General features: G+C 41.0%; 1 protein-coding gene across 2 annotated transcripts in view; it reads right to left on the bottom strand.

Annotated features, from left to right (window-relative positions):
• Positions 1–12878, bottom strand: part of DAPP1 (dual adaptor of phosphotyrosine and 3-phosphoinositides 1) — a 55304-nt gene that overhangs the window by 12112 nt on the left and 30314 nt on the right. For both annotated transcript variants that reach the window (XM_045183655.3, XM_024574733.3), the window contains one exon: positions 10548–10678. In XM_045183655.3, the coding sequence (XP_045039590.1) occupies positions 10548–10678 (131 nt within the window). The remainder of the gene's footprint in view (positions 1–10547; positions 10679–12878) is intronic.

The raw sequence follows: 12878 nt of genomic DNA, 5'->3' as shown, positions 1-12878 counted from the left end.
TTTTTAGCTTGATGTAGTACCATTCATTTATGTTTTCCTTTGTTTCCTTTGCCTGAGACGATATATCTGAAAAAAATATTGCTACGAGAAATTTCTGAGGTTCTACTGCTTGTGTTTTCTTCTAGGATTTTTATGGTTTCAAGTGTAATATTTAAATCTTCGATCCATTTGAGTTTATTTTTGTGTATGGTATAATCTTTGTACTATTCTTGCAATTTTCCCCTGTCAGTTTGAAATCATTTAAAATAATAAATAGCTTGTATACTTTTAACAAACTTTGAACAACTACCAAAAATAGAATGTAAAAACATAATAGAGAATTAACTTAATAAATTATGCTGTATCTAAATATTGGAATATTTAGAAATTTGTTTTAATGACATTTTAGAAAACTGTAGTGACATGGAAGATATTCACAAGATAATTAAACAAGCACATTGAACTCTATTTACAATGAAGAGCTCATTTTTATATGTATAATAGGTATGTTATATACATAATATATAATCTTTTTTCAAGAGAGAGGCTAGAAGAATAGACACTAAAGTGTTAACTGTGAGAGAGCTCCAAAGACAGACTGCTAAAAAATCACAAACATACAAGGGGAGTGTCCAAGAAAAGGAAGTATAAAATGTGTTAAAGAGATAACAGAATAGAGAAAAATGTCACAGAAGCAAAAGGAACTGAAATTTTAGAAGGAAGTTGTTAAAAATGTCAAATACCACAAAAGGAAAGCTAAGGAAGCTAACATTTCAGATAGGACTTACTCTATGTCAGGTACTTAAAATATATTATCTCACGTAATCTCTATCAACACCACTAATTTGTATCTCACATTTCCCTGGTTCCAAAGAGAACTCCTCGTTCCCATCCCCCGCAAACCCATTCCTCCTGACGCTTTAGCCATCTTGGTAAATGAAGCGTTTCCCCTGTTGCTCTTTCTGTCACAGAGCGCATTCAACCCATCAGTAAGTCTTGTCTCTGCTACATGCAACACACACTCTAAAACTGACCAGTTATCCCTTCCTCCTGTTCTAAGTACCCGTTCTTATCCCCTCTCCCCAGTTTCAACCACCACCATCTTTTACCTGGTCGGCTGTTCACAGTCTCCCACCTGGTCTCCTTGCCTCCACCTTTGCCCCCACTCCCTTTTGCACGTAGTAGTAATAATGACCCTTTTCCCCAAACTTAAAAACAAATTATGTTACTCAAAAATATTAAAATTTCTCATGAATGCTTAGGACAGAAACAAATTCTATGCCGCCCTGCACAACCCTTCGTGTTGTGTAAAGAGGGACCACTGGCGCTGTGGGCGGGTGCTTCTTCACCAGGCAGGGAAGCATGTGCGGCCTCCACGGCGGCTGCTCATCGTTGGGAAACAATTCTCCAGGGGTCTCTTCTGTTTCTGTGCATCTTATGAGCAAGGCAGTAACGGCTGTTTTTCCTAGACCAAATTTTAAAGCATATTTTTATAGCAAACAGCCTTAAAAGATTAAAAGTGTCTTCCTCTGCAGGAAAAGGCAGACAACCAGAAGCCTGGTGCCATGTACCAGCTCTCGTGAAACTGTGGTAGGCTCACTGGTGGCCTGCAGGTAGGGAAGTCTTAGGTTCCTCACAGTTCTTGACACTCATGCCAGTAGTGCCCCAAGCACCGTGACAACTAAAACACTCTCAGAAATCTCCAAACACTTAGCTGGACAGTTCTCCCTCTTGAGAATGCCACCATCTTTCATGATCTGACCCCTCATTACCCCCACAATTTCATCTCCTGTCACCTTCCCTGCAGCTCATTCCATGCTGGTCATTATGATCTTCCTGCTAGACTTTAAAACATCTCAGTGTGGTTCCCAGCATAGGGCTTTTGTGCTGTTCTCTCTGCCTGCAACACTCCCACCTGTTGTCACGAGTGTTCCCTTTCCTTCAGAAAAGCCTCTGCTCAAATGTCCCCTCCTCAAAGGAGCCTCCCCTGCATCTCTCTTCTCCCTTTATCCTGCTTTCTCTTTTTAAAGATGTATCACTATTGGTTTTATATTATTGCATTGATTAGTGCCTGTGACCCCTCCCCTGAAATGTGGGCTCAAGGAGAGGGGAGCCTTTGTCTAACGTACTGCCAAATCACCAGTGCTTAAAACTGGGTGTATTGCAGGCACTTATAAAAAAGTTTAGAGGATGTGGGAGGAATGACAGCATGAGAGCTCCCCTTGGTCTCTCCCCTTGAAGTTTCAACAATTTGAACAGCTGTAATTCAAAAAATGATTCCCTGCTCAACACACAAGCACATCTGAGAGATCCATGTATTGACACATCAGAAGGTGAGCAAGTGGGAGTGAGGCGGGGAGGTGGGAAGGGAGAAAAGCTGAGATGATACGAGAGATGTGCACCCCGGAGCTCATAGCCTAGAGCTTACTGCAGGGCTCAGACCAGAGAAGGGAGGAATCGGTTTGCCGCTGGCACTCGCTTACGCTGGGATAAGCAGAGGAATACAATGAGCATTCCTGCAGGAGTAGTCAGTATGCTGCTGCTGAACCCAGTGACCTGTGCAGGAAGGAAGCACAGACGTGTGGCCACGGTTGTCTGGCAATCAGCATTGCAGACAGAGAACAAAGTCCCAGACCCTGGCTGCCTCCCCTTACCTTCCCAGAGCTAGCAGTAGGCCCCAGGAGCAGCTGTAGCAGTGAGTGCTGAGTTGCAGAGCCCATTATCTCCAACCCGGAAAACCGGTACTACAGAAACATTTTTTCCCTGAGCCACAGGTACACTCTGTGACTAATCCCAAGATCGAGGGAGATATGGAAAGGAGGTTGCTGAGGTCTGCGGGTCACTATTACTGGGAGAACAAAGTAACAGAGACACTAGTCAGCCTCCCTCCCCCAGCCCCCCCAACCCCGCTCACCCCACCCCCACCCATTGAGGCTGCACCATCTGGCTGCAGGGGACAGCACTATGATTTCATGGATTCGGAAGCCCATTGTCCACCACATTTCCCCTGAGAGGCTGATGCCCTGAGACTGAGGTGACCTGAACACAGAGGGGATGCCCACTTTCCCAGGTAACACAGGACATCTTCCGGCCCACAGCTCTACCTATTGGAAAACCATAGAAAGACTTCTTATGAATCTGCTAGAGAAGTGCCACTCATATATACGTGCATAAACAGAGAAATAACCCATCAAATGCCATGAATAACCAAGGTAACAAGGCAGCTCAGAAAGAAAATGAAAAAATAATCTCCAGAAAATAAACATGAGTGAGGATATGTGATTTAAATGACAGAGAATTCAAGATTACAGTTCTGAAAAAACGCAATGAGTTACAAGAAAACACAGATAGGCAGTTTAATAAACTCAGAAATAATTTCAATGAACAAAACAAGTACTTTACCAAAGAGACTGAAACTTTAAAAAAAGAACCAAATAGCAATTCTGGAGATGAAGAACTCGATAAAAGAGATAAAGAATGAACTAGGAAGCATAGAGAAGAGAGCTGACCAAATGGAAGAAAGAATCAGTGATATCAAAGATAGAAATTTAGATATGACACAAAGGAAAGAAGAAAGAGACTTAAACATAAGATAATGAAAAACTTCTGTGAGAACTATCTGACTCTATAAGAAAGAGTAATATAAGAATAATCAGCATACCAGAAGAAGAAGACAGGGAAAAGGGAACAGAGATTCTATTCAAACAAATAGATGAAAAGGACATCCCAAACCTATAGGAAGAGCTGGATCCTCAAGTCCAAAAAGCAAAGAGAGCACCTAATTATCTCTACCCAAAAAAGGTGTTGGCCAAGGCACACTGTATCAAAACTGTCAAAAATTAACAACAAAGAAAGAATTCTCAGGGAAGCCAGGGAAAAGGAGATAGTAACTGATAAAAGAAATCCAATTAGATCATCATTGGATTTCTCAGCAGAAACCCTACAAGCTAGGAGAAAGTGGGATCAAATAGTCAAACTACTAAAAGAGAAAAATTACTTGATAGGAATAATATATCCAGCAAAGTTAACTTTTAGATGTAAAGAAGAAATAAAGACTTTTCCAGACATACAGATGCTGAGGGAATTTACTACCAGAAGATCCTCCATTGAAGGAAATACTCAGGTAGGTTACTCTACCAGAGACAAAGAACAAACACAAAACTGTGAGTAAAATTACTAACTCGCAGACAGAAGCAGTATCATTTTTAAGAATGGGGTACTACACACTTCAATATTTCATTGAGTTTAAAGGAGGTAATAATATTAAAAAGGAGGAAGAAGACAATAGCTACAACAATTCGGAAGTGAACTCACAGTGTAAATAGAATACAAAATAAATACCCAGAAATCAGCTGCATTTTTATACATCAACAATGAACTAGCAGAGAAGAAAATTAAAAATAAACATTCAAAATTGCTTCAAAAAATAAAATACCTAGAATTAAATTTAACCAAAGATTTAACCACAGAAATGGAAAAAGATACAAGTAAGTGGAAGCATACACTGTCTTCATGGATAGGAAGAATTAACATCGTTAAAATGTCCATAGTATCCAAAGCAATCTATAGATTCAACACAGCCCCTACCAAGATACCACTGGCGTATTTCACAGAACAAGAACAAATGTTCCAAAAAATTATATGAAACCACAAAAGACACCGAATAACCACAGTAATCTTAAGGAAGAAGAACAAAGTTGGAGGAATCACACTATCTGACATAGTAATCAAAACAGCATGGTACTGGCATAAAAATAGACATATGGATCAATGAAACAGAATAGAAAGTTTCAAAATAAACCTATGTCTTTATGGTCAGTTAATATGTGACAAAGGAGGTAAGAACATATAATGGGGTAAAGATAGTCTATTCAATAAATGGTGTTGGGAAAATTGCACAGATATGTGATAAAAGGAAAACTAGACCATCTTTTTACACCACACACAAGAGTAAACTCAAAATGACCCCACGGGCCAAGAAATTGTTGAAAGAGCTCACCAGACCTTTAAAACATTATTAAACAAACAAAAAAGGGGGAGTCAGGGAATATCCCCCAGGAATTTAACCATGCTAGCCATATATACGTACAATTTTTGAATTGTGATGATAATCTGAAGTCACCCATAGACAAACACTTCGTACAAAACAGGCCTGCAGGCCCACACCCCTTGGTCTTATACAAAGACCCGTTAGGGGAAGGAAGATAGAAAGGCCCAGTTGAACTATCAACTTGGGGAAGAGGGTATGCTTGTGTATACTCTCCAGAAGGGCCTTTGGAGCTGGTGGTGAAGAGGGTGAAGCCACATCACAGAAAAGGCTTCTGCAGTGGCGACCCATCTCCACTCCATTGGACTCCCCCAATCCAGATTTCTCTAAGCTGTGTGTCACCCCCTGAAGTGGAATTCCACTCAACATTCCTGGGCAGATATTCGTTATCGCCTGCAGGGCACATTCTCTACCAATCTCAAAGGACAAATTGATCAGCTCCAGCTTGAGCTCCACCAGCAGCTCAGTGACATCAAACGCTTAACTGAACAGAAAGTGTTCCAGACCCTCCACGATAACCTACAATGGCTGAACCCTAAAAACTGGTTCGATGGACTGAATTTACGAGTTTAGGTCATGGCAGCCTTTGGGTGCCTCTTTGTCTTAACCCTTATTTGTGCTTTACGATGTATATGGAGATTGTTTGCTCCAGATTGCATTCGGGAACAGCAAATAGTAGGTTTCACAGCCTTGACAACTACAATTGATTTCACAAACAAAAAAGGGGGAGATGTTGGGAACCGCCCTGCCTGGTTTCAGAAGCTGTAAACCCCCATGGCTAAGGCTGAGTCAGAGACCTTGGGACCATAAGCCACTAAGGAGACAAAGCTTATCTCCCTGGCAGGGGCACCACCCCTGCCCACTTTACTTTACCCTGCTTGGCCCTGAGCCTGACCAGTTAGCCAATGACGGGTAAGATTCCTCAAGGGAGGGACGACCTAAGACAGGCATGGTCATGAAGAGGCCCACAGGGAAGGACTTGGAGGGCTATAGAAAAAGGGGGTGATGGACCCTCGCCCCTCGGCTTTGACATAGCCTGAGTCCTCATTCTGTCTGCAAGAAGTCTCCTAATCTCTTGGCTGCCTTAATTCCCCTGCTCTACTTAAGCCTGAAACAATGCCAGAGGTGGGTGCAGCCCTGTGCTGGAAAGGGCAGGTTCCCTGAGCCTAAGAAAGAATGCATAAAATCCTGTGAAACTTGCTTTGCTAATACCCTCAATTTAAACGATAAGGGTCCAAGCCTGAAATGAGTTTGTTTCCAAGACTTTGTAGCCAAAGTCTTATAGCCCTTTAGCTAATTGACCCTGACTCAGAGTTCTTTGTTTGTTATCTATTGTTTGATCTTTACTGCCTGACAATGATTGATGAGCTTTACCTGTATTCCTGTGCAAATTGAACCCAATAAAAGCCCATTGAGGAAAAGGCTCTTGGCCCTTCTTTGAGAGATCGGCCACCTTCCCCACTCCAAGCAAAAAAAAAAAAAAAAAAAAAAAGAGTAAACTCAAAATGGATTAAAGACTTAAATGTTAGACTCAAAACCATAAACATTCTAGAATAAATCATAAGAAGTAAAATATCAGGCATTTCTTGTAGCAATATATTTTTTTTCTGATATATCTCCCCAGGCAAGGGAAACAAAAGAAAAAAAATAAACGAATGGGGCTACATCAAATTAACAAGTTTTTGCACAGCAAAGGAAACCATCAACAAAATGAAAAGACAACCCACTGAATGGGAGAACATACTCACCAATGATACATCTGATAAGGGGTTAATATTAGAAATTTATAAGGAACTTGTATAACTCAACACCAGAAAAACAACAAGTCAATTAAAAAATGGGCAAAGGACCTGAACAGACACTTCTCCAAAGAGAACATACAGATGGCCAATAGACATATGAAAGAAAAGATGTTCAACATCACTAGCCATCACTTGCATAGAGATGCAAGTTAAAACCGCAGTGAGATAACACTTCACACCTGTTATAATTGCTATCATCAATAAATCAGCAAACAACAAGTGTTATTGAGGTGTGAAGAAAGGGAACCCTCTTGCACTGTTGGTGGGAATGTAGATTGGTGCAGCCACTGTGGAAAACAGTTTGGAATTACCTCAAAGAATTAAGAATGGAATTGCATTCTGATGCAGCAATTTCACTTCTGAGAATATATTTGAAGTAGCCCAAAACACTAACTTGAAAGAATATATGAACCCCTATGTTCATAGCATTATTTACAGTAGCCAAGATTTGGAAGCAGCCTAAGTATCCATCTGTGGGTGAATGGATAAAAAAGCTGTGGTACATTTACACAGTGGACGACTACTTGGCCATAAACAAGAAGGAAATCTTATCTTTTCTGACAGCATGGATGGACCTGGAGAGCATTATACTAAGTGAACTAAGCCAGTCAGAGAAAGACAAATGCCATGTGATTTCACTTATATGTGGAAGCTAATGAACCAAATAACCTAACAAAACAGAAACAGACTCATAGATATGAACAGACTGACAGCTGTCAAAAGGGAGGCGTTTTGGGGCTTGGTGGAAAAGGTGAAGGTATTAAGCAAAGAAAAACACCTCATAGATAACAGCAAGGTGATTGTCAGAGGGAAAGGGATGTAATGAGGAAGGTAGAAGAGTGTAAAGGAAGAATAAATGGTGAGAGAAGGAGACTTGACTTTGGGTGGTGAACACACAGTGCAATATACAGACGATGTGTTATAGAGCTGTACACTTGAAACCTATATTTATTAGCAGTATTTCCCCCAATAAATTCCACTAAAAATTTAAGTAACTAAATTAGTTAAATTTCATCCTACCTCAGGAACCAAATCTTATGTTGTTTATAAAATATATAAATAGTAATTTCCCCAAATGCAGTTGCCAAAGGATGTTAAACAGTGTTACATAACCATTTACATTTCTGGGCAATGGGACATCTGTTTTCATTTTCACTTTAAGTAAGAAGTTCTTTTTTCTGTAAATAGGACTTAATTTTCTTCCTCTACTGCCAGAGCTTGTGCAAGACCAGCATCCTTAAAAAAGGAAGAGAGAAATCTGGAAGGCCTCAGCTCTGTGGTTGAAGATGGAGGTACAGCATTATGTTGGCATTTGGGGTAACAATGAAGGCTGAGAACACTTATGTTCAGTAAGGGACAAGAGCGTCTGACCTGATCAGAACTGTTTCCCCAGTTGGCTGGTGTAGTTATCAATTGTTTCTTAGGGAGGAGTAATAAGAGACATTTCACTAACCCTTAGGAATCCTTTACAGTTTTCTGTCTATATTAGTGCACAGTGAACTTCATGGACTTCTCATTAGATGGTGTGAATGCAGTTGTTCTCAACCATTCACTCACAACTGTTTAAAAAGCTCTGTGATACAGAACCTTCTGTGTGTGATCATATTTAGATACTTGCGCAGGTAAATCACCTGATACCTGGAGTGACCGAAGATGTTAAATAATAAGGCTTCCAGGATTTGGTCTAAAGTAGTCTACTTCTTTATTGTTTTAGCATATTTTTTTTAGATTTTATTTATTTTTAGAGAGAGGGGAAGGGAGGAAGAAAGTGAGGGAAACATCGATGTTTGAGAGATACATCCATCAGTTGCCTCTTACAGCCCCCCTATTGGGGACCTGGCCCAAACCCAGGCATGTGCCCTGACTGAGAATCGAATGAGAGACCTTTCGGTTCATAGGCCAGCAACCAATCCACTGAGCCACACCAGCCAGGGCTAAAGTGGTCTACTTCTACCTAAGTATACTGCATCTCATGCTCACAGCAACTCTTCAAATTAGGCATTACTTGCATTTTACCGTTGATAAAGGACATACACAGCAGGGTATGATATGATTGACCTTAAATGGAGATCTTCAGGAAAAGGGTAAAAGAGGAGATAATGAAGTTAAACTGAGGGTACAGATGAAAGACATGTTGAAGTGATTGGTGGTGGGGCAAGGACGGGTAAAGAAAAGAGAAAAATTGGGAACGCGTGGGTCAACTGGAAAACAAAGATTGGGAGGTCGGTCTTCATTTGTTCTTGGGTTGACGGCAATTTCTGTTGTTTCCCTAAATTTCTTTAGTTGTGAGGTCTGATGCTTCTTTATTCAACTCCAACAAAACTAAAATATCTTTCTCAACCAATGTCCAAGATTTTAATTTTTGAGTAGATGTAAGAAGTGACAAGAAGGTAACATGTGTTGTAAACCTGGCTAGGCTACAAGGCTACAAAGACGAGCTATGATTCCTTTCCTCAGAAGTGTCAGGCTGCCGAGAAGGGCAGGCACACATGCAGGTAATTAGCTTCCAGTATGACGAGTCCAGAATAAAGGCAAACAGGGGTGCTTTGGGGCACAGAAGAGGGGCATTTTACAGGAAACCAGCAGGAGCTAGGAAGTCTCTTCCTGGAAGATACTGATCTCTGATGCAAGACTTAAAAAATGAGAGGACAGTGTGGTGTTGGTGGCACTTTAGATGTAGGGTGGGGAGGAGGAGCACAATCAGAAATGCATGTTGCTAAGGGGGGCAGGTTCCAGAGCATGAGTGTCGGAATAGCATATAGTGAGGTCAGAGAGATGAGCAGGGTCCAGGGTGGCTGGGCGGACCATGGGTGTTAAGCAGGAAGGTCATGCAGTAAATCTATCTTTTAAGAGAGATGTCTCTGGTGGCAGAGTACAGAAAGTACTACAGAGACAGAAAGGTCACACATATTTTAATATAACTTATCTCCAAGTGATAATTTTTCAAGTGTGATGGTTACTGTCTAGAATTAGTTCTTGATATTTCATTAGGGTGTTGTCTTCTTTATCATCTGCACAAATCCAGGTGTCTTATACCAGGAATGTTATACCAGCAAACAAAGAGAAAACGAATAGGAGAGCCCTGAGCATAATGCAGGGCAGAGGAGCTAGAGAAGACTCTCTGCAGCTCACAGCTCACAGAACAAAAAGAAGCGGACTCTTGGAAGAACAATGAGCGACCTGGGCGCACTGCGCCCGTGCAATGGCACGTGTCGCAGAGACGTGCACGTGTTTTCTGTCTGTACCCTTCATTCGGTGGAGGAAAAAAAGGCAAGGAAAATAACATCCCAAGGGTTTACTGTAAACTATTTTGGGAAAATATTTTTCTTCCATTACACTTCAAAGGTAAAAGAACATTTTTTTTCTTCATTTTAGAAACCTGTTGAAGAATAATAGTTCAGCCAACTATGTAAACTTAAACATCTCTCATTCATTCTAGTATGACCTAGTTTGGCTAAGTAAGGATGGGAATTTGTGTCAGTTTCTAAGTATTTAAGGTCTCCTCACTAATTGCATTGAATCTTTTTTTTTTTTTTAAACAATTTATGCTGAACCAAATGAACTGAGTCATAGGCTTAAAACCTTGTGTTCCTTTCCAGGTTACACATCCCAAGTTAGAATTTTTATGTGAACAAACATACTTTGAAAATTATATCATTCTACTGCACTTTATCGCTCTTAGGCAGTGAGAGAGCTGGCTTAGATTAATGGCCACTTACAGAAGGTGCAGTGGGCACCAGGTCGTGTTCTGTTCTTCCTGTCTGCATTGCTGTGTGAACCCGGACGGATTCATAGATGGAAGGTTCTTCCACTTCTCTTGGATAGGGATGTTTCAGAACAATCAGAGTGCCTGAATGAAGGAAAAGCAAGAAACTGTAATCAAATAGTTTCCCCAGAAAGGAGGTCCAAATGTTAACAACTGGATAATTGTGGCTGGACTGCAATCCCTTGTTTTTTCAGGCATTCAGTTATCTATTTTCTCAACATTTATCAAGTACCAACTATGTACCAGACACTCAAGCAGGATGTTGGAGACATGAAGCATGATGAGATGATTTCCGGCCTCCTAGTGCTCAGAAAGAACTATCAATGGATATCACTTAACAGATAGTCATTTAAATGAACAGGGTAAGAGACCAATGTTAGCCACATGAACAAAGCACACTGGTAGCTCCCAGAGGCCCTGAAGAACCAGCACCTCTACAAGAGGTGGCATTGATCTAGACCTTAAGCAATGACTGAAAATTTTCCAGGTAGACTTTACAAAACCCATAAAAACAAACTCAACACATGCACTGGGATATAGGAGGATTTATTTCACTGCTCTTACTTCTTCTGAGTTTCAGAAAAAACTTGTAACAAATCACTGGATCTCAAAAATTGGACTCGCAGCTTCTCTCTACAATCTCCTACCACTCAGTTAATGAAATAAGCTAACCAAAGCCTTTGAGTATCTTAAGAAAACACGCTGGGACCACTCATTTCTATCTGAAGAAGGGACCAGGTTTGGGGGCTTGTTCACTTCATTCAGGGGCTGAGAGTAGTTCTGACTCTGCACTTCCGCCCCAAAGTCCGAAGGTTCTCCCTTCTGACCCTTCCCTTCCCCCAATCAATCAGTTAATCAGAAACTAGAAACTTTGACTACAGATAAGTAAGTTAACAGTTTTTTCCCCGTAGATAGGGCTTCCTTTTTATTTTACCAGGGTCTCTCATATGGCAGGTTTAGGATTATACTACACACTGGGGGAGATTAAAGAATTCAGCAATTCACCCAACAAATATTTACTGAGCTCCACTATGTGTCAGGCACTTGTCTACATACAACAGCAAACAAAGGAGATAGAGCATCTGCTCTCTGGCAGGGGAGACAAAAAGAAATTGAAAAAAATAATATATCAGGTCAGAAAGTGTTTTTGAACAAACTAATAGAGCAAGGTAAAGGAATAGAGACCAAAAAGCACAGGATTGGGTGAAGATAATATTTATATGGTGGTCAGAAAGACTCCTTTGAAAAGGTAATTTGAAGGATCATAGAAAGTGGAGACCTTCAAATGGAGTAAGAGGAAGGCCATGCGGAAATACCTCCTGTGTAGTTATAAAACCCTTATTGATAATGATAAACCTGCAAACAAAATTAAACATTTCTGTGGTGCTTGAATACACACAATGAGCTCACTACACAAACACAACGGGGGCTTCTAACATGTGGACTCAGATAACGCACTGCTGAGAATAAAAAGGAACGTTGGGAAAGGCCAAAGGGGGTTTGTGATCTTGTCTCCAGTGAAGAATGTGAGACTCTGGTCTCCTCCTCTTTCTGCGTCGAGCTCATGGTGGTAGCATGGGGATCACAACGAAAATGGCCTTTTGCAGTTATCAGAAGGCCCAGTCCTGCTGTCACAGATTGTCTGATCCTCTTTTGTCAATATGATCCTTTCATCGGAACAGATCTAGTCATATCAGGACTGGGGTCTGGTTACAGTTTCACAGTCATAGTGAAAGCAGCGACACCTACGTGAAGAGCAGCCGTTGTGCAGGCTCAGGCTGTGTGAACACGGTCGTAACATGGCAGATGCCTGATGGGCTTGGGGCTGGCACTTATGTGGCCTACCAAACCCTCCAACAATGCACCCGCCGCCACCCTGCTGTCATGGAAAGAGCCAACACTGCCACTCAGTGCCTGTTGACCTTGGACAATCATTCTAGCATTCGTTTCCTCCTCTGGCAAGTGAGAATAATTAACCCTTTCTTCACAAGGTTGTTTTAGGGACCAATAAAGAAGTAGTATTTGTGAAAGGATTATAAAAATGTTAGCTGTTATACTTTGATATAGAGTATTTTTAAAACCTTAAAAGAAAGTCCAATGTTCTCACCCTTGGGAATATGAATTTTAAAATGTTAAGTTAAAAAAGGCCAATGTGTAACATTCTGCTAAGAATAACAATGGCAGTTTTCTGGCAGTCGCTGACTGCAGAGGTAAGACATATCAGTGTCTCTTGAACACTTCTGTATGACAGGGGAGTATGGGGGACTGGAGCACAGGGGTCGAA

Source organism: Desmodus rotundus, chromosome 4 (assembly GCF_022682495.2).
Source record: "Desmodus rotundus isolate HL8 chromosome 4, HLdesRot8A.1, whole genome shotgun sequence".
In the NCBI taxonomy this organism is placed as follows: Eukaryota; Metazoa; Chordata; class Mammalia; order Chiroptera; family Phyllostomidae; genus Desmodus; species Desmodus rotundus.
The sequence above is the reverse complement of the archived record's forward strand: the minus strand, read 5'-3'. Positions and strand labels throughout refer to the sequence as shown.